At 35.8% G+C, this 25,852-nt stretch overlaps 1 protein-coding gene across 2 annotated transcripts in view; it reads left to right on the forward strand.

Annotated features, from left to right (window-relative positions):
- The window catches only part of AKAP6 (A-kinase anchoring protein 6), a 278,384-nt gene that overhangs the window by 128,518 nt on the left and 124,014 nt on the right, over positions 1-25,852 (forward strand). For both annotated transcript variants that reach the window (XM_064148457.1, XM_064148466.1), the window contains exons 6-7: positions 5,940-6,036; positions 7,292-7,455. In XM_064148457.1, coding sequence (XP_064004527.1) covers positions 5,940-6,036; positions 7,292-7,455 — 261 coding nt within the window. The remainder of the gene's footprint in view (positions 1-5,939; positions 6,037-7,291; positions 7,456-25,852) is intronic.

The raw sequence follows: 25,852 nt of genomic DNA on the forward strand, positions 1-25,852 counted from the left end.
TGAAAGGTGAAGAATGCTAATCAGTGGTCAGAAGATAAAATAATTTCTGTGGTTGCTATAATTATCTCATTGATAAACATTTTGAACTCAAAAATGTTCAGTTAATACTGTGTTTAAATGAATTATGAACTTACCCCTTAGTGGGTGCTGCAGCATCAGAGGAAGATTCATTATGTTCTCCTTAAAATCAACCTTGACTGTGGAGCTGCAAAAGGTATTGCAATTGTGCTTTCATTCTGTTTTACGGGTAGAGTTATCACTCCACTAAAAGTACAGCTTAAAAGAAAAGAAAATTGCAATTTCTTTATAGTCTCTTAGGTTTTATGGAAAACATGAAAAAAAAAAAGACATTGACTGGAACCATTTCACATGTAACAGGAAAACATATGCTGGTGACTTCTAATACTGTTAGTTTTATATCTCTGATGAAATATGTGAAGCTCTCTGAAGTAAGATATTTCCCAATTGTTAAAAAGTCAAATAGTGTGATGATACATTTGTAGATGTAATGTGTGAAATACACTTTTTCATAGAAGATAGGATATTTATCCATGTACAAATTGCGTATTAATATCTATTTTATATCACCTTTGACTAATCAATTGTGTATTTAGTCTCATGTCATTGAAATTCTAAATATATGATCATTTCCATGTCAAAATAAGGGTAGCCTTTATAGTACTCTTTTTTTTTTTTTTTAATTTACTGAATGTCATTGATAGGTAGTATTCAGGAGTGTGAAAATAACTATGTTATTGCATGGTTTGTTAGGTTATTAGCTCAAATATATAAATACTAGGTGGCGACCAAATAGAGACTTTTTGTGTGGTCAGAACTCCTCAAGAAAGGAAGAAAAAAGTCAGAAAAAGAAGACAGATACACTTTCTATACAGAACCATAGAATCATAGACTTGTCAGGGCTGGAAGGGACCTAAAGGATCATCTAGTTTCAACTGCCTTGCCATGGGCAAGGACACCTCACACTAGATCAGGTTGCTCAGAGTCCCATCCAGCCCTGTAAGATCTATAAGATATACTTTCCATGAGTAGAAGTTTGATTTGGTACTTAAAATCTTGGTATTTTGTCATAGCAAACTATTGGGAGGTAACTGTGCCAGGACTCCCCAGTTTAAGAGGGACGGGATCTGCTGGAGAGGGTCTAGTGGAGGGCTACGAGGATGATTAAGGGACTGGAAGGCATGTCTTTTGAGGACAGGCTGAGAGACTTGGGGCTTTTTAGTCTGGAAAAGAGAAGACTTAGAGGGGATTTGATTATTTGATTATATTTGATTTATAAGTATCTGAAAGCTGGCCAGGATTGGGGGGGGGGGAGGGGGAGGGGTGGGACACAGGCTCTTCTCACTTGCTCCCTGTGATAGGACAAGGAGCAATGGGTGTAAATTGCAGCAAAAGAGATTCTGCCTCAACAAAAGGGGGAACTTCTTTACTGTAAGGATCACAGAGCACTGGAATAGGCTCCCCAGAGAGGTTGTGGGGTCTCCTTCTGTGGAGACTTTGAAGGCCTCTGGATGTGTGTTAGTGTTGTCCTGCTCTGGCAGGGGGATTGGACTCGATGATCTGCTTGGGTCCCTTCCAACCCCTAACATCCTGTGTTCCTGTGACCAACAGAGTTGCAAAAGTAAGAACACAAGAATAAATTGAAGAAACTGAAGTCATATTCCCTTTAAGACAAATAGTATGTGCAAATTAGAATACAAACAAAATAAACCCCACACTTTTTTTTTTTGTTTTCTTTGAGATTATCATTGTGTAGCATTTGTTTAATAGGTAAGTGGCACTTGTTTGTTGCTCTGTTTTCCTAGAACTTTACCGTGTGTTGAAATTCTCCCTATACAAAACAACACTGCTGATAATTTTTGTGGGAGTCTGGCTGTCCTTCTAGGATTGTCTCAGTCAAAGAATTCCATTTCTTTACTACTAGAAACTGTTCTCATCATGCTAAATTTCACAACTGAATGATATCTGTTACAGTGAGTATTAGAATTAAAAGTGCTACGTTCTGAGCCACAATATACATACAACTATACCTAAATATTAAAATCCATATCTTAGTAACATTGTGGTTTTCTCAAAAAAAAAAAAAAAAAGGCAAATGACTGTTAGGAATTTTTAAATTAAACTTTCTTTTTAAAATTATTGATCATTTAGATAATACTAATTGTCTGTACCACTGCTCTACAAAACCCAAATGTCCTAGAAACAGTGATACTGTTCTGAAAGGTATTTAAACATGTAAAAAATGAACGTCAATACAATTAGGTCTCAGGGGTACCTCAGTACACAACAAATGCCAATGTTATGATTGAGTGAAAGAATTTAAATATTTCTTTTAATATTACTTTAATCTGGTAATAGGTGTAAACTGCTATGTCATTCCAGCTAATCTATATTTATGTATGCACTGTAGATTCACATCATACTCAGTTGCATATTTGTGCTTCAGAGACACAAAGTACACTGGAAGTAATTAGTTGGGCACATCATGACTTAAAACACCCAATCATGATTATTCAAAGTCTGTGTGCCTCTGGAAGCAATAATATTTAATGGTGTATTGTCCTTACTGCAAATGTGAACAGGTCAAGACCCAGGTTGTGTTTCAGAGAATAATGGAGATTTGTTAAGAAAATGGTTGCAAATCAGTGAAATTTTGCATATCAGAGCTTGAGGTATATACATATATTGTAGGTTACCTACTCAGTAAAAGTTTCCAAAATCTAAGTAATCTACAGCCATAAAAAAAATTCCGTGGGGAACTTGAAATAAACAGTTTTTCTCATCTCCAATTGTACAGACAAATAAGATAGATGAAAAAGCACCCTCTTGTTTTAGTGTGTTCAGAGCCCAGTATAGATCAGGAAGGATTGCTTTTTTCTCCATAGAAGTTCTGCAGTATTGTCCAGTGGAGCAAACAGTTTCCTAAAGTTAGGGGATAGCTTATGTTTTTGAAAGCTGGGCTCCTTTGCCTCATGCAGTCAGCAGAAGATAGCCCTCCTAGGACTTTGTACTTAGGCTTTGGAGTCTTTATTCCTGTTTATTTAAATTCTGTAGCTTTAACAAAACTGTGTGATTCCTAGCTCACTTTTTCTTTCTTGCTAAATAAGAACAGCTGGTGACTGGGAAAACTAGAACATCATAAGGAAATTTTGCTTGTTGCAGCTTGTAAACTGTGTTATATATACTGTAGTGCTTGCGATGACATTAACGTGTTGTTTACAGAGCTGCTGTCAGGTCAATGCACATGCATTTTCCATAATGTATATGTGCTCATGTGTGATACTTAGACTGCTCTATAGCTGCAAATGTGTCTGGAAAGATGGCTTTGATTAATTGAGTTCCCTCCTCTTTGCCTTTGCTTTCTTCAGATGCAAAGGATACATTCATTATCAGGGAAGATCAGAAAAGGAGGGGAGCAGAGTACCTGGATTGCATGCTCTTAGAGTTACAATTTTCAAATGCCATAAGTAAACAGTGGGGAATGGTAAATATTCAGGGATGGGAGATAACCTGTGTTTGAAGGCCCTTTTCCATTCCAAATATTTGGTCTGATTTTATTTTGAGCTGTGCAAATTTGTATCTCTTCGTTGTATAAACCTGCCATATTTACTACGACTTCAAGCCTGCCTTCCTTTTCATGTGTCTCATTTTCAGCCCTGCAGGTATGAAGAACCATGAGCAATGATGCATTAATTGAGGGCTATTCTCTCCAGTGTTCCTTGTCCATTTGTTCCTTTTTCTTAGGAAATTACCACCATGATACATACATAAATAATTCTAAACCCAAAACTCATACTTCAGTACATTACTTGACAATTTCATTTGTATTTATCCCTGTATGAATAGTTCCCTCCTTTCGATGCCTCTGTGCTGATAAGAGTTTATTTCTGCTAAATTCCATGTATGCTCACAGCATTTGTGACACAAATAATTTATCCATAAATTCAGAATTTTGCACAAGGAGAATGTTGCTAGTCAAACCCCTAAAGTTTGGCCTCGTATTTATTCATCATATTTTCCTTCTTTATTTTAGCATTATTGCTAGTTAATAGGTGCACCTGAAAATCAAGCTGTATTGTAAATACCTGGTGCATTACGTTAAATGAATCTTTTCTAGGCCAACAAGTCTCTTTTTTCCTCCCTAATGAAAAAGAATACCTCATCTTTTCCAATTTTCCTATCAAACACATCCACATCATCTCGAGACACTGCCACATCCAGCTGCATCTATACTCAACTTCAATTATATGAAATTACACAACCTACTTTCAGGTCCTTTAGGTTCTCTTTTGCTGTGTGAGGCACACGCATAGTGCATTTCCTGTGAAGTGCATGATTACAAACTATTCAGTACAAGCCTGTTTTAAGTAAACAGTAAATTAAATATTGTCAGTGCTTGTTCACACATGCTCTTGTGAAGGAAAAAGAACTTCTAGATTTGGGTTCATAAAACTCTAGATTTAAGAAAGACAGACATACTAGGCATCTTTTTTTCCTTTTTAACTTCTTTTGGCTGACCCAGTTGTTCAACAGCTGGTACAAAACGATATATTCAGATGCCCATACAAGGAAAATTGGGCTAGAAAAAATGCTGAAAGTAGCTAAATTCTTGTTTATTGCTCTTTATTTGAATGGTGAATTCTCAAAAAGGTTGTATCACTAACTGTCAGGTACAGAGCTGCCTGAACGACTGTAAAGAGTCTGTCTGAGCAACATGCTTCTTTCAACCGTGACAAATCAGTTTATTGTGGTTCTGGCAATATTCTTTTCTGCTACACCAATCAGAGTTAGGAAAGAGAGGAAATGGTCGCTTTCCTGGGAAGTGAGGGCTTTTAAGTATTTTGTGGTGTCTGCTACTTCAGTACTAGTCGCTAGGATTTGGAGAAGTATAAGTAAGTTTTATAAAAGAAAGAAGCTACAAATGTGCACTTCTAAAGTCTCTTTTCATCTCTGCCAGTTAACTCACTGCCAAAAGAAGGCAAAACTCTTGTCTTTCAAGGAGTCAAATATTGTTTTCATTCATTTCATTGACATTTCAAAGAGAACAAGAGTTGTATGTGTGTTCAGGGATGCACATGATTTATGATTAACTATAGCAAGTTTATCATATTTTGTTGCTCTTTCTTATATGGAGGTATGACTAAGAAGCTCTGTCAAATAAATTCACACATTTATCCATTATCACTGGTGTATGAAATGTCATGTAGTAGGTCTGGTTTCCAGTTTTTGTCTCTATGACTGGATTTTAATGAAATTTGAAAAAACAAAATATAAATTAAAAGGAAACCAAATATTTTCATCACTGTTAAAGCCAAAATCCTTTTAAACTAGTAAAAACAGTAGTGCAACAAAAGTATGAAAAATACTTGTTTTGCATATTGTGAATGCAGAGATCTAAGGCATCCAGATTTGTTCTTTGAAAATGGATATGAGAATTAACTCAGAAAGACAATATCAATAGATGTGTATGAGTGCACATAAGGCAAATATATTCAATGCTGTAATTTTTTTATGGTTTCATAAATAGTGCTATCACCAACATTTCAAAGAAAGCTGAAAAAAACACCCCAAAACAACCAAAGCTCATATGTGATGGCATAAATTTAGTGTATTTTATAGAATACTCTTACTCCAGATATAGCCTATGGGTTGTGACTTTTCATAAAACCTAATGAATGTCTAGATTTGTCAGCTGTTTCAACACAGATGCACTTTGCTGATCTAATGGAAACATTTTGAGCCCAGATCCAAAATATCAGTAGCTTTTAGTATTTCAAACCAGTTCACTTATTGGGATGTGGTTCTTGATAAAAAGCAGCAAGTCATTTTGTATGTGTGTTTTATGATAACTGCCTCCCCAATGTCTGATGTTTTTTTTTTCTCTTCTCTTTTTTTTTCCTTTTTTTTTTCTTTCCCCCCAGAGTTTTAAGTTGAATGTAGATAGCCACTGTGCTTTAAAAGAAGCAGTGGTAGAAGAAGGACGTCAACTTCTCAAGCTTATTGTATCTCACAAATCAGGTAAATCCTTCTGAAATATTGCAAGTCTTTATGTCTCCAGACTATTAAAGAATGAAGGAGCATTGCTGTAAATTACTGCATATATTCACTTCCTTATGTATTATTAATATTTACATTATCAGATTGACCTTCAAGATTTATAAATGTTTCATATACTGCATACAATGCAGTGATACTTATAAGATGAAATACTGCCTGCAAATAGTCTGTTCATTTTATTTTGGTCTTGCTGCTCAGCTGAGTTTCAATTGAAATCACATCACTGAAAACTTCACACTGACATATTCTTTGATGTAGGTGCTATGGAAATAAAATTGAGATAATGAATTAGGATTTCAAATATATATATTTTTTACACACTCTGCATGGGTAATTACATTGGTAAAGCTTAATTTTGCCACTTAAACTAATTCTTACATCAATTTAAATATATTTATGAGGAATAGATTAAAATTAAAAATGCCTTTTTCCTTTGGTTAGGTTTGTCTTTTTCTGCAGGGGCCTAAAATTGAGAGGAAGGGGAGAGATGAACTGATTTCACTTTTTCTATCCCCACTGCCCTCTTTATTTTCAGACATTTGCATGACTAGTAGGATAATAGACTTTTAATCAGCATATACTGGTAAAGAATGCCACCTTAATTTTGGCCTACTTAGCATGCTTTTCATCCAGGTTGAAGTTACTCTTTGGTCTGCTGTTTTCTGATGTGCTGTGCATCTATTGTTTCACAGAATCAGACAGATCCATATAATGTGAAAGGCGCAGGAAATTAGTGATTTTTATATATGGTTCCAAACTGTGTAGGAGCCATAGCAGAGAAGGGTAGTGCCTGTCCTCATACACTGAGGAAAGGGTAATGTGTAAACTACAGAAAGTAGTTACGGAATTTGAAGTTAAGAAAAATGTATTTGGAGGATTCTGAAATGTTCTGAAATGAAGATTAGAGATTAGAGAGTGAGATTACCATAGTGCTTCCTACTGCATAGAAACCAGAGTTTATATGGGATTTTCCTTTTCTTGAAATTGTCAGCTGAAGCACACTCAAAAGGTAATATGATGGTTAAAAGAAATGTTTTGACCCTATAGATTTTTTTTCCACTATGAACAATAGTAATACTCAGATATATTACTGAGAAAATATTTTCAAATTCTCATTGCATTCTTTTAAATATTCTGTTAATTCTTTAAATTAAGAATAATATTTAGAGATGCAGTTGAGTTTACAGCTTTTACTTTCTTCCTCTTCATTTTGGAGGACTGAAGGACATGCTGCAGATGATTGCAAGTCAGTGGAAGGAACTACAGAGGCAAATCAAACGGCAACACAGCTGGATTCTTAGGGCTCTGGATATCATCAAAGCAGAGATACTGGCTACTGATGTGTCTGCAGAGAATGAGGAAGGGACTGGAAGCCCTAAGGTAAGTGGCTTGAAGTTTGTCTTATTTCCTCTTATTTCCGTCTTCTTTTGAACTATGCACCACTGAAGTTTTCTTTCCACCCTAAGGCTTTTCATTTCTACTGGGTAAACTTTTTTTTATATAAACAAAATGAAATTCCTTACTCTGAAACAATAAAAAAATCTGAGAACTTTCAAGTTTTCCAGGAAGACCTGCCTCATTGTGTGCAGAGGGGCATGAGGGGCAACATAAAACGTTTAGTAAACAAAACATAAAGCATCTTTAACATGAATAATCAGAATGGCTTTAAATTGTTTTGTTGCAACTATAAATCACTATAATCAGTGCAATCACTCAGCTCTGACATCCATTAGCCGCTTGGTTACAGCAAATTAACAAAGAAGAGAGAAAGTGATTCATTATCTCATTCCTGTTAATGACTATCAGATGCATTGCTTAATTAGGGGATGGCCATTGTAGTGGGAAGAAGGTCATATGCCTTTTCACAGATCTTCTTGCTCTGAATCCTCCATAAATGCATGGTGTTGAACGCAAGTACTTTTAAGAGTAAGATTTTGACACCTGTCATCATTTTATGAATATTAATTATTAAAGAGGGCTATAGTATTTAACTAGTTGCTAAAATAGGTATTTGTTACAGTATTTTAAATACCAAATATATTTATTCACATAGGTGTAAGCAGTCTAAACACATTGGATGTAACAGAAACTTGTAGCATAGGGTCCCATGGCCAATCACTGCCATCACAGTAAGCAGAGGTGGTTGTAGAAGGATCCATTGGAAAGTGTTGAATTTTCCAGTGCTTTCTAAGCAAAGTGTATGCAGCAATAACTCATAAGATCTTCTCTTGCAGCTGGCTGAAATTTATCAAAATATTCAAGATTTCTGTTTCTAGAAATAGCAGAGATGGTTGTGCTGAGTAGATTTTCAGGTTCCAGTGCCAGACAATTGTTTACATGCAGTGCTTCCTAGAGGGTAGTTTGTAGAGTGACTTTTGGCTAAGATTACATGAAAAATTCTGGTATTTTCTCACCATAATTCTGCATAGCAAGGATGAGCTGGTGGAGGAGGAAAAGCCAAGGATAACAATGAAAGAAAAATACAGGAAAATATCTATATGCAGGGGGCACAATTTGAATTGATAGTCTTCATCACTTGCTTGGTGGGAAATGCGCCTGTACGACATAGCAGACAGCAGAGCATCTCTTGGTTTCATATTTATGTTTATTAAAGTAAAAAGATTAGCTCAGAATTAAGTTACACCACCAACAATAACATCTTATATTTCTGAACAGCTTGTTCTTTCTATCCATGGCCAAAATTCTAACTGCTTTATCAAAATTATCACATGAAAAGCGTTCTAAAATCCAGCTTAGTTTTGCTATGGCGATTATGGAATCCATAGCTAGCATTAATTATATTAAAATATTTGCCTTAAAAGGAGTAAATGAAAGCATGGTTTATGTTGCAATGAATTTTTCATTATAGACAGGTGGTAGCTCATTGCCCTGTGCTTGTTATCATAAAGATAGGAACCTGAAGCAGTGGAGGTTTTTTTTGTGCCTATAGTTAAATAAAAACACAAGCAGACAAATTAAGAAAAAAAAAAGACAAGAAGTATTTTGGGTAATTTCATACTTTAAATTGCATCATTGTATTGTTCTTGTAAGTATGGGCTATAGTGTCAGTCAAATACCATCTACTTCTTTATGCTGAAAGATTAACTAAAATTAAAATACAGTTGGTAACATAGCTGTAGCTTTCAGTTTGAATTTATTTCAAAAGCCAAAAAGAACCTTAGAAGTATAATAGAAAAATCTAAAGATTATATCTAGAGGGTATTTTTCTTTTTGCCTTGTTTGAGAAACTACAGGAATAGCACTGGTGTTAGAAATCTGTAAAGAAATAGGAAAAGGAGGAAATTCAAAGGCCCGAGGAAAATTTTCCCTTAGGACGTTTAAAACATGTTTTCATAGTGCTATGCCATCTTTTATGCAAGCAATGGTGAGTGGAAAGGAGAGAGGGGACACTGCACTGTGGAAATACATTGTCAACATTGGTATTCAAGAATTTAGATTCTCCTTTTGAATTTTTTTGTTTTACTGTATGTATACTTCATAGTGGTTTATAGCGATTGCCTTAGAAGACTTAAGGGATGTTAAATATTTCTGGTGCCTAAGCTCTTCCTAATGTATTGCATTCTCTGTACAATCTTAGAACAACATTGAAATCTCTTTATTTACTAGAACTAATACTCTGTTGTTCTTATGAATAAACAAATGATGACTGCGTTCAGCTGAAGTAGGAGAATATAAGGTTTTGCCTTCTTACCCCATTGAGAAATACCATAAAAAATTTCAGAATTGCCATGTTGGATTCCAAGTACTCATGAACATTATGAGTAGCAAACATGACATGCAGTACATCTGACTTTATTTCAGAATCTTGAGACACTTAGCTAACAGTAGAAGTTTTTGTCTGATAGAAATAGAAGTAATCTAAAATATCTGGAAAACAGGAGGAATATTTGCATCTTTGTTTTTTCCAAACTTCTGGAAATGTCTGAGACCACTTGTTTTGTAACTGATCTCTAAAACTGGGCCACTTCTTTTCCATAAGGAAAGACTTAATGGAACAGTATTATTTTCGATAAACAGCAAAGAATGATACTGGAGAATGTTCTTTCTTATCTAGTGGCTGTGAGTGTTACTGCCTGAATGTTCGCCTGATCTAATTAACTTGTAGTTTGGTGGAAAAGTTCATTGCGTTATACGTCCTTGACACGTACAACATTTGCCCATAGCAGGCACTCTCCTTCATTCAAATTTGTATGGAATAGCGTTCTTAGGGGCAATTGTATGTTCTACATGTGGACAGTTAGTTCTTTACTCATTATTTGATCTTGGTGTTTTTGTTGGGAAAGTAAATGTTTGAATTAAGTTTTGGGAGGTTTTGGTGTTCAGATCATAACATCAGGACGTAAAGGCTGGTAGGTTAATATACACGTATATAGTCTACTTCTGGAGATGTTCCTTTCCATAATAATTGCTGAAACCAACGCAAAAGCATTTCTACTTTCCCATTGTAACTTCAGAGAAGTAAGCATGAAGCTGGTTAAGGCACTAGACCAAATACTTCAAACTCTATAAACTGACTTAGTTATGTCAGGCAAAAAGGAAGGTGATCTTAACTCTAACGATCTGTTAGTGGGTTAATGATAGAAGCATGAAGGATTTTAAGAGTATTAGAAAAAGAGGTAAAAATATGTGTCATAAAGTAAACCTAAAATCAGAGAACTAATAGATGGTTCAGGATAACAGAGTTTGAAGTGGTTAAACAAACCTTTATATAAAGGGGGGGAAAAGCTACTTTAATTTCCTCTTGATATCTTGTAAAGCAACTCACACTTCCAGGATCATCTCCCATTCTGTTGTACATAATTTTGGTTTTTACAAAAATTCCATACAGTCTTTAGTATGAAGAAGAGTGTTTTTTGGTGAGAAAAATGAAAATGTGATGAGGCTGTTTAATATCTAGGAGAGTTTGGGTTACCATACTGTTAACAAGACTAGTTCTGAGAAGGCTTTTGGATAGTTTTATAGTGATACTTGTCTCAGATCAAGTGAATGGGCTAAACACTGCAGAAAAATTCCATCAGTGTTTTAGTTTGAGGATGAGTTGGTAAATTTGAAAGAGCAAAGGTTAGGGACTGGTAAGAGTCTGTCCTTTATTTCTCTAGACTTGTAACTTGTCCTGGCCATGCTGCTGTGTTACTACAACATTTAGATTAATTCTTTGATACAAAACAAATATACAGATGGTATGTTTTGACATCTTTGCAATCAGTCCAAAATATATTTGTGGGTAGACATTTTCCTTTTTCTCAGTGTATTTTGTCAGCGCTAGATATCTATTCTGCAGACATCCGTACAATGCATGCACTGTAATATCAAAGCAAACACACTGGTATGTTTTCTGAGGTCTTCCATTATTTAAAACCATGGAGAATCCTTTACTGGGACAGTCAGATATTGTCAACAGGTAACAGAGAGCATGATTTCAGAGTCTAGTGGTTTTATTTGCGTGCCTACTGTGAAAATTTGGTTTCTAGTGTCTAATACATGCAATTGGAATGTTGTATATATTGTTGTAGTGATCAGTGCTTTGAAGTTGTCAAATGGCACATGGCCTTCATCCTCATTTCCTTGAGTTAGTTGCTTCTAGTGAAAGGCCAGGAATATCATGTGCTGGAGTGATCATTTTACTTGACTGCTGGAGTTTCTTAAGTCACAAGGGACTTCACATCTAAGGTGAATTTGTGTATTTAACTTGATCTCTCTGTCTTCCACATGCACAAACTCAGGATCAAATGTGTGTATTCAGTCCTGCATCTCATGTTCTTAATATTGTGGAGTAAAATGTCAAGTAAATAGCCATTGCTTTGTCAGTAACAATTTGAAAGATAATGAAATGGAAATCAGGGATCCCTGACATTGTACAGACATGGAAAGGGAATTTCAGCTGATAACTCACATGCCACCCTGGGCTATGCTTATCTCATGGCTTAATCAATTATTTTTTTTTGTTGGACATAAAACTGAAGCTTTTCTGTGCCAAAAAGCATTTGAGCAAGTGAGTTGCTCACTACTCACTGCTTCAAAAGATGGCAATAGAGGAAGTGATTTCCTGTAATTAGAACAGAAGGTTCTGCTATGTTGCCATTGAGGCATAGTCTTAAATTGTTGAATATTTACAATGCTGTTTGTACATAAATAGTATTATTGTGCCTAACAGCTGAACAGCTTAAAATCATTCATGTGACATTTCAATTCGGAGCATTTTGGAACTTTGAAAGTCTACACCTAAGATACTGTGATCTCACTCATTAGTACAAACAATGTCATTAATTCTGTCCTACTAGGAAAAAATACATCTTCAGCTGCTAATTTGCTTGGCTTTACATATTCTAATGTATGGCATTATAGAATTCTTGATCTGGCAGCTTCTTTGGTGGGGGTTTAAATCATGGATGAATTTCTCAAATGGATAGAAAGGATAGTGGTATATTAAAAATCAAATAAATCTGTAAGTCAATAGACAGAATTCTGATTTTGCAAGGAATAAGCCTGGAGCATGTGAATCACAAATGAATTCTTTTTTATATTAGCTGGTATTCAAATGCAGAATTGAAAATATCCATTAAGAATTTCCAAGCTCATCTAAGCAATCTGTGTTGATGTAACAATGAGAAGAACCTACGAAAGAAGCAAGAATAAGGAATATTTGTGTATTTTTAGTGCAGCTAGACTCATAAAGTTCCTTAGTTTTTAATAACTTGCTTTAAAAGCTATGTATTTTTAGTCTTACGACATCACCTAGAATGTGCACAGATCTAGCCATCATTGTAACAAAAGCCACCTTTTGGTAGGATTTTAGAGGTGAAACCGTAATTCTCCACACTATTTTAGAGGGAATGAATAAAAGGAAACAGAAAAATATTTTGGAATAACTGTAGTAACTGGATGTGATAATGGTGAAAGAACAGCCTGAATATGGGAAACCAAAAAGATTGACTTACAGTGAGTCTTAGTTGTAGAAAGGAGAAACACTGATAAATGTAATCTTCTGAAGGGTATTACAAATGTCGTGGCAGAAAAGCTTTGTTGAAAGTACTGTCCAAGGCTGAGAATTCATTGGAAAAATTTATGTGAGAATTTTAGTCTAGATAGAAAATCAGAGTGTTCATACCTTTAATACCTTTCTGGTAGAGGTTTTTTTTATTGTGCCTTGCCAAGAAGGTGCCTCTCTTTATCACATTTGGAAGCAAAATTTTCTTCAGATAAGTAAAAGGTTTCAAAACCCCATGCGAAGCCAAAGTAGTCTTTTAATCTTCTATGTACAGAAAGTTTCCTTTTAGGCTCTAAGAGAATGAAATCTTAAGTTGGTACATTGCATACCAAATAATGTTCACAGAATACCTCCTCTTCATCAGAAAACTGTTAAGATTCTTCTGAGCTGTATTTTGTATTACGTAGTCGAACAAGTCCATGCTTAGTTAAAATGCTTCAACTGAGCAAGTAATTTTAGAGTAAAAGACTGTAAGTTCCCAGACTCCTAAAACCTGCATTTTGGGGTCATTAGACACGGGCACAAGCAAACTGAACCTGAAAGCCTTCCTTTGGTCAGCTCTTTTACAAGGGCTTTCTCCCCACCACACACTGTGAGAGGTATGTGTTGAAACTACTGCTCCTTTTCCAGAGGAAGAATGTTATGTTCCAGCTGGCTGTTGATAAGAGTTTGCATAGCTTCCAGGAAATGCTATAAATCAAATAATGGCCTTGGTAGCCTCATCTTACTGTGCATCTGTGAGCCCATTGTAGGCCATGCTAGCGGTCTGCAGGGAAAGAGACTCTGCAGCTCTTTCCCATTGGAAACCTACAGCCTGTGTTAAATGAAGGCAACTGGGATAAATCTAACCCATTATTATGGGAATACTATATTGTGATATTAACTGCATTTTTAAATGTATAAGGTACATGACTGTGCTAATGTGCTTCTAAATGGATAAGTAGCAATTTACCATTGCTTTCTGAAGTTGTTTTCTGTTGCTACAAGAATTTAAATGTAAGTTATCTGGGAGAGCTATAAATTGGAAAAAAAATTCTTTCTAGTAGTTGTAAGGTTTTTTATTTCTGAATGATGAAAAGCAAAAAAAAACCAAAAAACATCAGAGGTGCCTAAAAAAGATTTTGAGCTATTGAATGTACATTCAGCTTACAGATGGTAGATTCACTGATATTTACTAAAAGCTGTTTCTCGAGTTGTTGATTTTGTGCCTTTTGATGGGCAGGAGCCTACTTTAATGGAGAAAGGAATGAAGCTAAGCAGCCAATGTCTGGCTGAGAATACAAACGCTGACCTATACCTCTTTAACATGCTGCATGAACCCTATGAAAACTTCTCTATATCACAAGTTAACTAAATACTTTGCTAATTTTTCATGAGATTGTGTCCCTAAAGTCTTAGTTAAGTATGCTTGGTCCCGTTTTAGCTCACAGCAATTGTTTTCTCATATATCCATCAACCGCCTTGCGTATTTGCTGCAAATTCTGACAGCATTGTTTTTATGGTACATAAAGTAATTTTAGTAGTCTTTAACAAGCCTAATCTCTAAAATGGTAGCAGAGATCCTATTTGTTTGTCTCAGTTGAATCTAAAAATTACCTTCTCTCTGGTTTCTTAAACTCATGACCAAGTACAAAGTAAATAGAGCCACACTTGAGAAGTTGTATTTTGGCAGCTGAATTGCATCAACTGTTAAACACAATATTCAGTCCTGTTATAAAACAGGTACATTTTTAAACCAGCATATTCTAATATTTACTGCAAAAACATTGAAAGTCATATTTTAATTGAAGCTGTGAACAAGGACTTCAAGGTCTCAGTGGCATTTATTGTATGCTTCTGTAATTTTTACACCTTTGTGATTCTAGATACGGTATATTGATTACTTCTGGCAGCAGTAGGCTCTTTAACAGCTAACACTGTTAATAGAAATAGTTATGCTTAGACAGCAAAGAAATTAGGATTTTTTACTTCAGGAATAAGGAAGGCTACTTTCTATTAAAACGTGGATCAAGTTCAGTTTGAAAGCTGTTTTAAATCTCAATCACTCCACTGAGAACAAGTGTAGACTGAGAACTCAGTGAGAAGAGATATTTAAACTGACATACACCCAAGGGGCAAATTTTATCATAATGCTATTTGAATCTTTGAACACTGTTATTCAAGACTCTGAAAGTATTTTAGGCTGTTGCAACTTCACATGCAAAACTGCACCAGCTCTGACAAGTTTTATGCAGGCAAAAATCCCAGTTGTGTTTTGCCTGAGTGTATTTGTGCGTATATTCATGTGAACGTATTTATCTTAAGTGACTTTAAGTATTAGCCAGTCAAAGGCTCAGATTTTCTTTTTTTTACCAGTATCTCTTCATTCTACTTTCTCTATGCAATGTTCTTCATGCATTTTTACTCTGTTATTTTGGAATAGAACTTATTTTCACCAGTGAATCTTGATGGAAAGCTGCTCTTATGAATGTCTACCTGTTGTTTCACATGCTTCTCAAATTTTTAAAGAAATCTGAATTTACTAAGTTTTGGGTAACATACACATAAATGCACAGAATTGTTTTATGGAAAACTGGACATCTCTCACTCTAAGCAGACATTTCTAGGGTAGCCTGTCAGTGGTATTGCTTCTGTCCTTTTCTGTGTGGGTTCAGAATTCTCTATATGTTTTTTTACAGCCACAGAACTTTTTTTTTACTTTTGAGTTTGAAGTCAGAACTTGACAGAGCACACTAACATAAATACATGAATAAGCAAGTGAAAAGAAAGAATCCTGTCTTGGCAGAACAAGTTTGTGGTTGGCTTTATAGTTCATGATCAGTAACAAACTATTTGAAATTCAAATCTTTTCAGTTAATTTTCCCTCTTCATTTCCTAGTCCTGCTTCCTCTCCATCTCTTGCTCTTCAAAATAGTTCAGAATTTCACCAGAATCACAAATGAAGCAAAGCACAGGAGCATGTGAGATAACTTTTCTCACAGGGTTCACTGGCTGATCAGACCCCCATGCAAGTGTAGTAAGACTGAAAACCAGTCCTCTGTAGATGTTGTAGCTGATTTGAAAGTAAAATTGGTTGTGGTCAGCTCAAACAATGAAGTTTAAAGGTGTGTTCCACCCATGTGTTGCTTACCAGTCATCACAATGATAAGTATTTTGGATGGTTGTAGCACATGAGCTAGACGTTGGGCTTACAATGTTTTCTCTTGCTGTCTCCCCTAGCTTGTTTTGCTTTTTCTGGCTTCTGTGGTAGAAATGTGGTTTTACCTCATATTTCTCATCCCGATTACCTCTGGTAGTGCAGGCTTCAGTGAAGTTAAACTTGACTTGCCTCCTGTGCTGAAATGCTTCCTTTTTTTTTTGCTGCCAAACTGGTCCACTATGTTTTCTTTAAAAAAAAGAAAAGGGAAAGCTAGTTTTTCCCTTTGATAGTGTCCTAAAAAATCTTGTACTTCGAAAATGGCAGCTTAATATAGAGGCTATTGCCAGTTGTCATTACTAAAGATTATTGCTTCTGTTAATAGCAGTCTGCCTTTGTCATTTTATTAAAATTATATTACTGCTCTGAAAACAGAAATTACTGCTTTATTCAATTGAAGAGTGACTGGCATGGCACTTCTCTGATCCTTAAAAAGAAATTTTACTTTCATTGTATTTGTACACTAAATGAATTGTTCATATCTACAGAATAAACTAACATCTTATAAATATTACTGTGTTTAATTCACTATTTGAGTTTTTGCTTTTATGGTTGATGTCTAGGAGTGTAATAGAGAACAAAAGGAACATTGATGTGAACAAAGTTACTATTAGATAAAGGTAAATTTTATCTTCTACATGTTTTTATTCTTTATAAAGTATTTTAATTACTTTTATATTCAGTATGATTGGGTGGCATTTCCTTTTTCTTTCAGTTAAACTCCTATTCCAGTCTTTCAGAGCAATATCTTCCAGCAACAATTTAATCTATAGAATCTTTCAGTTCTAGTCTCAGCTGTATACTTAATGCAGCTATTCTTCATTGGGGTGGTCATGAGGGAAATTAGGTAAAATAATGTTTGAAGGAAAATCTTCTTGGACATTCTGTATTTTAGATCCAACTATTCCTAAATCTGACTATGTGACTCTATTTAAACTTCAGATTTTTAGTGATGTTACAGATTTTGTTAGTTTTTAAACATAATTTGTTAGAAGGCATCATAATACAATGCTGAACATTGTGTGGCTTAACTTCTTTATGTGTGTGTACATTATGAAAAAAAAATAGAACGTTTTCTGTAGAGCAGTTGGTGAAACACAGACTTACGTATTAAAAGACTGCAAGATACTTACAGTATCTCAGGTCTACCAACTTGTGGATAATATCTAAAAAAATATTTTTTATAAGTTGTGTTGTGTTTCCCCCCCCCCCCCCTGGGATTTTTAATGATGCCTTTCCTATGTTATCTCAGATGCTGCTAATTTATTGATAATTATGTTTATCCAGGGTAGTGTAACTAATGTGGGAGGTACAATGGGGACTGCATCACATTTAGAAATGTGTGCTTGCTCCTTAAACACCTGGAAACAACTGCAGAAAAATATGTGTGGTAGTAGTGTACTTAGCAACATCCCTTGGGCCAGCTGCAAAATTAATGACAGTTAACCTAAGATGGCTTTAAATGTAAAATGGGATCTCTGACCAGGAGACAGGTGGTATGCTGTATTCTTTTATAACTGCCCCATAGAATGCTTTATGAACCATCATCAGGCTGGAGAGAAAGAGCAGCTCATCTGGGCATGTACACTTAATTTCTCCATCTTCTTTTCCCTCTTTACAATCTTGTTACAGAGAAGAGCCAGGCATTTAGCGCAGAATACCTTAATCCTTGAGTTTGTGAGCCCTAAGAACATCACAAGTCTGGTTGATGCTGACAGGTCACATCATCCCTTAGGAATTTGAGAAAAATGGTGAGAAAAGAAGAGAAAAAATAGCGAAGGAAAAACTTCAGATCTGCCTAAGTTTGACACCATGTGTTCTGAAAGACTTAAAGCTATGCAACAGAAGTCTAGAATGGTGCATTTATGCTTGCTTACATTCAAGGATCATCATTTGAGTTCAGAGGAGGGGGGTAGAAAAGAGGTGACTAAGGGCAGTTTATCTTTTCTGTCCTTGCTGTTGGCTTGGCAAATTTTCCTGGAGACTGCAAGGTTGTTAAGTACAGGCTTCCTTTCCTAGCTTAGATTTGAGGTGCAAAAGTTTGTTGCATAATAGCCATGTACTACTAGAAAAGCAAAATATAGAGAGGGATGCCAGAAAAGAGGATCGGTTTCTGTTTTACAAACTGCATGTAGTAAAATGAAACAAGGACTGGAAATATATGCCCAGCCTTTTTTGTTTTTTAATAAATATTACAAATAATGGGTTAGTTTGCAAACAAGTTGTGATTGACAACAATGGTATTTAAAAGCTGATTTCATAGTTTTTCAATAATTTTGTTAAAATGTTGTCTACACAACAATATTTTAAGGAAATATACAACAATATTTTAAGGACATAGACTGGATGAGGCATTTAGTGCCATGGTCTAGTTGACTGGATAGGGCTGGGTGATAGGTTGGACTGGATGATCTTGGAGGTCTCTTCCAACCTGGTTGATTCTATGATTCTATGAATATATTTAACTTCATGGTTTTGCTAGTTCATTTAGGCCTCAGTTCTTGCTCTTTAGTATGTTGCATGAAGCACCCATATTTATTTCAGTGGACTTATTCATGACGTGCATTGCTACAAAGACTTTAGTTTATGGAATATCAGCTAATTAAAATAAATCTAAAACTGAATGTGAAAAATGTCAATTTCCAATTCAGTGAATGCTTGCAATATTATAATAAGTTTGGGTTTAATTCTCAAAAAACCATATTAAAATTAACTTTTCTCCCATTTATGCAGTGCATATAACTAAACTTCCTTCCTACTGTGAGACAGTTTCATTTATTGTTATTTGTAAACAGCTTAGTAAAGATGCATAGTGGATTGGTCTAGAAACTCCTTGAACAGTTTCTTTTGAAATAACACTACATACGTTAAGCTCAATTACACATCCAAACAGCCACAGCACACTTTTGGTAATTTATTCATTGATTTAACATAGTACCCAGAAGAGTCATGCCTGCTGTCAATTTTGTAATATATTATGTTTTAAATATACTCATGCTCACCCATGCACGCCATTAAGGTGTGCATAAACCTGTGTTTTTCTCTCTTGACAGCTATAAATGTTTGTTATTATTACACAAAACATATGTTCATGTTGTTTTTGTCTAAATTATTCTATCTGGGGCTATAAAGTTTTAATGTTATTAGTTGCCCTTAGAATTTTAATGTTTCACTGCTGTAACCTTCTTAGGATTTCTCTGCAATTAAATAGAAACTATTTCACTACAGCCTGGAAGAACAATATATTTTATACAAATAATAAAAAAGAAAATCCTTCTTGATCCATTTTCTTTCAGTGTAGTAAACTGTTTACTTGACAGGATTCTACACACAGCAGTCTTACCTGTAGTATTTTCCAGAACTGGATAGAATGTTACACTTTCCTACAGTCTTCTCATTAAGAAAACAAACCTAGTTTAACCCCTTTAAGATAGGAGGTACACAATAAACACTTTGATTTGAAGGCTCTCTCCCTGCTTTTCTCTGTTGTCCCCTTTAGTCAGTAAAGTTGCTCCATTACAAACTAAACCTGTCAGTGTAACACAGAGATACACTGTGAAAAAGAGGAGAATTTACAAGATAGCATATTAGTCTTGAAAAATCATTTGGAGAAACATCTCCTGTGTTGTCTTCTAAATAGCAGCAGTGTTGCCAGTAGGAAAATATATTACTTCCCCCCTTTCAGCTTTCAAGGCCTTTTTTTCTAAAGAGAGAGAACAGATGGGAATTCATCCAAGACTAAAGATATTTACTGTTTTTAAATGAGCAAAGGACTCATTTAGGACAGTCTTTTCCATATACTGGATGAAGACTTTATATGAACCTTTCTTCATGTATTTTGTGCCAAAGTAGCCTCTCCTAGAGCAAGTAATCTGTAACAGTGCCAAGCAGAATTTAAATATCTGACTTTTATTATCTTATTTCTAAGTACAGCAGACTGGTATTTCAACTAGGTTCATCAGGTTTTGTTCCACAATCTGACCACAAAAAAAAAAACCAAAAACCAGGAGTTATTTATAACTGAATTTGTGCAAAATGCTTGAGATACTTCAAAAGTACAGAGAAAGAAAGAAACCGAGGTGGAGGGTTGAAGAGCCTTCCCCACAGTTAGAAGGAGAATCATCAGGCCAGCTGGAATTACAGTTCAGGAGTTCTCAGCCTCTTGTAGAGCTCACTGAACCAGTAGTTCTCACATTTCTACAGTAACAATTATCTGTTCATATTTAATGCTTGCAGGACTCTGCCAAAAAGATCTCTTTCTTTATGAAAATTAATTCCATCCAGCCAAATTTAATTTGTGTTCCCTGCCTTGCTTTCCCTTCTTTATTTGTTCTTTCATTCACTTATTCCTTTCATTTCCTTTATACTCCTCAGTCTTTCTGTCTTTTTAAAATTCCTTTTTCTTTTCTTCCTCCTTTTGTCCACATGCTATTAAAGAATTGTGTCTTTTCATCCCCAACAATTATTTCCTTTTTTGTTCCTCGTTTTCTCTAGGTATCTCAAGCCTGCCCTCAAAACTACTCTGTCTTACAGGGCCACAGTTGCTGCTCACAAACAGTGTTTCATACCACCCTAATTTTCAAGATTTTAATTATATCTGAAGCTTTGCCAATTACATGGTGAACTTCTGCATTGGAAAGAATAAGACCACAGCTTTCTATCCACAAAACTGAAAAGCTTATAATAGAAAAAAATGTACCATTTGTTGAAGAATAGAGATAACAGGGAAAAAGCAGTGTGTCAAGGTACTTGGTTAAACAATAATCTCTTACAGAGCACTCATTACTGCTAAATAATTGACTGTGTTGGGAGAAAGGCTTCTATGTGAAGAGAGGTTCAAGAAGGTCAGTTATCTAGTGGTAATGACCGTAGCGGTCGTTAGAGGGTATTAATGCTATTAAGAACAGAACTTTAACTTTTTATTGAAGTTTTTATTTAAAATATATTAACTTTGATTCAACTTTTAATTGAGGTGCAACCATCCAAATTCTATAGTCAGGAACCAAGAAGTAATGAACATAAAATTGCATGTTCTTCTGATAGGCTGATGGGTGTTTAATATATTATAATTTCAAGAGTCTCTACAGAGCAGTTATTAGTAGAAAACTATTCAGAGGTATTCTATTAGAATTAGGGTTGGATGACTGATTCAGGAACAAATTCTGGCTTAACCCATAGTAAATGCAGACAGTATATTTCCTGAATCAGGAAGAACTTAGCATAAATGCTGTTGCATGGGACAAATGCTGTTGCACTTAGCAAAGACTTGCTAAGTGAAAACAAAAATCCTTTGGTGCCTCAGATGATCTCCTGTGAACTTGATCATGGTGACAGCAGTATTGAATTTATTCTGAATTGAGTTTACAGTTCCATGCTAAGTAGTTGTATAAAGAAAGTCATGCTGACAGTAAGTAGGAATGGTGTCACAGTCACTATAAGAACCAGAGTAGGGATGTGGCTGGGGCTCCCAGGAACCTGAGCTAATATATCAGCAGCCCACCTGTTCCATCTTTCCATGTTGTCTTTTAGAGTATTTCAGGAAAAGGCTATTGAGTAAGTCTAAAGTTCTGGAGGGCTGGAGAAAAGGTATGAGAATGTAATATGAACTCTCAGGGGACCAAAGGAGTATTGCATGTCGTGCTACCTTCCAGTCTCCTTGCAACAGAACTTTTTGTTCTTGCCTTTCTGACTTGAGAACATAGTAATATTCTTTAAAATGACAGCAGCAAAACCAAATTGCTAGCAGAACAAAATGCTAAACACTGTTCCTTTCATTCACATGGAGGAATGATGAGCCAAAAGAAAGGCTGCTATATGATAGGAGTTAATCACATCACCGTGTGCATGTCTGGCAGGTGCTAAGCGACTTCCGTGAAAAAGGACCAGCATAGCATACAGAGGATTGCAAGCTGAACACAATCCTCCATGCTGTCATGGTAACTTTTCAAGGTGCAATCTGAGAGCCAAAAGCTATATTGTGTTTATGAAACGCTTTGACTTTAATAGATCTAGCAGTCTTATAAAGTAGCTAGGAAAAAAGTATCTTGGGACGAGTTATTTAGAACAATGGGGAATGTGCTATGTAAAAGATTTTAGCTGTTTTTATATCAAAACATAACTATTAGGTTAATCAGTAGTGCTTTATTACATTATTATCTGAAAAGCTTTTTTGCAGTGAGGATAACCCAGTTATTAATACTAATAGTGGCAACTGACTTCACAGCAGAAAAAATATTCTGAGTTTTGGAAATGTTCTGGGTCCTTCCAAAATTTCCAGGAATATGGTCAATTTGTAGTTCTGTTGTTCATTATTTATTTCTATAGTTTCATTCTTCAGACTGATGCATCATTCTATGAAAGCATCTTCTGCTTCTAAAATCCTTTGAACTTTTTTTTGTTTGTTTGTTTCCCCATAATTACAGACTTGGGGAATATTTTGTATTAAATTGGTCTCTTGCCATTTTCTTGCAGGGCAATTTGCTATATGAACTGATAATGATTTTTTTTTTTCCTGGGGGGGGAAAAAAAGTAAACTACTTTACATTTTTGGTAGGAAGCCAGGTTTTTGTCATTTAGACATGTCACATCGTTATGAAAACATCATGCATCATAACACAACATAACAATGTGATTTGCTGAGATGCTGACTCCTCTTGAAAAATTGTAACATGGTGCGTGCGTATTTCCATGCAAAGAACTAGTTGAGTGTTTTAGAGTGCTTCCTGGGGCTACCTGGTGCAGCAGTCTAATGTATTGGCCTTGTAAACTGAGAGAAGACAGTTCTAGTAAGTGACATGCAAGTCTGTTGCTGTACTTCATAGCTACATGACATTTTCATAAACCCAGAACAAAGTACTAAACGACATTCCAGGAGGTCATTTAGTTATCTGCCCTGCCCAATGTACAAAAGTTAATCATAGAATTGTCAGGGCTGGAAGGCACCTCAAGGATCATCTAGTTCCAGCTCCCCTTCCGTGAGCAGATACACCTCACACGAGATCAGGTTGCTCACAACCCCATCCAGCCTGGCCTTAAAGACTTCCAGGGGTGAGGCTTCTACCACGTCTCTAGGCAACCTGTTCTAATGTCTCACCACTGTCATGGTGAAGAACTTCTTCCTAACATCTAATCTGAATCTACCTGTTCCTAGTTTTGTGCCATTCCCCCCAGTCCTATAACTACCTGCTTTCCTGTAGGCCTCCTTCAGATAACTTCTGACTGTTTTCTGCTGTCTGACTTGTTCTTAAGGACCGGTAGTGGTAGGTATTCTGAAACATCAAAGCAATTTATTCTAGCTCTTAGCAACCTTGAAGCTTTGTTGCCTAAATTTACCTCACAGCAGTTTAGGTACATTTGTTCTTGTCCTATACCCAGTAGACACAGAGAATCATTACTTTATTCTGTGTGGCAAAGTTTAATGTATTTGAAGCTTACTATCTTTTTGCTATTCCATTTCACATTGCATGGACTTGTTCCATCAGACCATAAACTTGAGTGTAAAACTGGTAATAAAGTCAAGGCAAATTATTTTCTTGGTAAACACAAACAAAAAAACCCTACATCCTCTTATCTGTGCCCCTTTAGATTCAAACATTATCCCTGTGTGCTGCAGTGTGGCAGAGAGCCTTCAAGGTATCACCAGTCCCACGAGCACACTTCCATCTGCCCAGTGTAGGCTGAAGTAAAGTTCTGGAGAAGAGAGGTGTCTGAAGCAGGCTGAACTTGATGAAATAAATGAAAAAGCAATAAGGAAAAGATTATGAACTGAAGCAATATAAAGTAAAAAAAAAAACAGGACAAGAATTGGTTACTGCCTTCTCCTAATCACTGTCTATCCTATCTAAGCAATGGAGTGGGCAGATCTAAGCTTGCTGAAGTCAGATCTGCTGTGATGAATGGGTATTCTTGGGTTTTGGGAGGTGGTAGAACCATGGGAAATGGGAATGACCCCATCAAATGATGCTGTTAGGAATGATACTGAAGATGTATATGAAGAAGTTGCACTTATGAAAAGACAGACAAACCTAAAACTTAGTTTCTTTGCTTTTGATGTAAGCTGATGATGAGTTCAAAGCTCCCCTGGAAGAGATGAGATGTTCTCAGAAACAATTCCCAGAAGAGTGATAGAGATGACAGATTGGATGTGCAGTCAAGAATGAGTATTATGACCATCCAGTGGTAGTATCAGGATGCAGTGCATTTCCTCTTTCTGAATGGCTGCAATCTCATTGAATTGTGCAATGTAAATAAAATAAGGTCAATTTTCATGCTGTCCAGTTAATTTTGGTAATTTTGTTCAAAATCAACTTAGGTAGATTTCCTTCCTTAAAACAGCACCAATAATATCCCTGAAAAAAATTGAGTGGGACACCCCTTTAAAATCATTGACTGTAGGAAAAAACGTGACTCATCTTTTGGCAATTCTCACATGAATCACGCCGTTAGGCTCACATGTACTATGTGAGCAACCTTTTTTCAGGCAAGTCAAATGATCACATGTATTGATTTTGAACTGTAATGGAAATAGCTTCGTGTCGCATGGTATCTGGTTCCAATTTCTGACTTTGATTTGTAGGGATTGTGAACTAATCTTGCCATCACACGTTACATTTGTAAACTAAAGTTTTAAATTGTGCTGATCTGACTTGCGTAGAAAATCACCGCTGCATTGCAGGCTTGCACCTATGCCCAGTTTTCATCTTTTCTAGTCTCTACTTCAGGGCACAAGTATGAGCTATGAGAAAATTTATGGTGTGGGAAACCTGTATTTGTAGTATGTGTACCAGAAACAAGTGGACAGGAAGTGAGACGTGGTTCTGTTTTATGGTTAGGGAATCAGAGGCAAAGAATTGAAAGCATTATTAAGTTCACATAGAAGGTCAAAACCAAGGCAAAATCCATATGTCCTTTTTATCAGTTCCTCTGTGTAGACTCTCTGCATCCAGTCTGATTCACTTTTTGGTCCAGTGGTTGCTACTTAAACGTGGCAGAGCATAATGAAATAATATCCTCAGTTAGCAAAGGCAAGGAGTGGTGAAAGAGATGTCTCACAGACTGGTCAGCAGTGATACTATTTCCTTTGCATCTAAAAGCCTGTCTTCACGGTGAACACCTAGGAAATCTTCCTGAATTGATGACGTTATTGTATGGAAGTTAAAGAGCATTCAACTCCCATATGGATGTTCTTATTCAAAAGTAAAGTCAACATAACATGCTTTAGCTCCTTGGAGAAGGATTAAGCAACAGCAAATTAAGGACACTTTAGTCCTGAGTGAGTGTCCACATGGGGGATTAATGCACTTTTAACTTTTGCACATTATTTTTGAAGCATTAGTTAATTAATCTTAGAAGTCTTGTCCCCGTGCTAGCAAGTGCTCAGAGAGCTTGCAGGGATGTTGATTCCCAAAGCAAAGAGGTTTTTTAGGCATCTCTTCTAATGTGACATTTTATAGAGAAATACATTCTTATTTCAGTATGAGTTCAGTATTTGAATGTATCATTTCTAAACATGCAGTTCTGTACCGTTGCCCATTGCAGCTCTAAAAATACAATCTCAAATGCGTGATGTATGT

This window comes from Pogoniulus pusillus, chromosome 1, assembly GCF_015220805.1.
Source record: "Pogoniulus pusillus isolate bPogPus1 chromosome 1, bPogPus1.pri, whole genome shotgun sequence".
NCBI lineage: Eukaryota > Metazoa > Chordata > Aves > Piciformes > Lybiidae > Pogoniulus > Pogoniulus pusillus.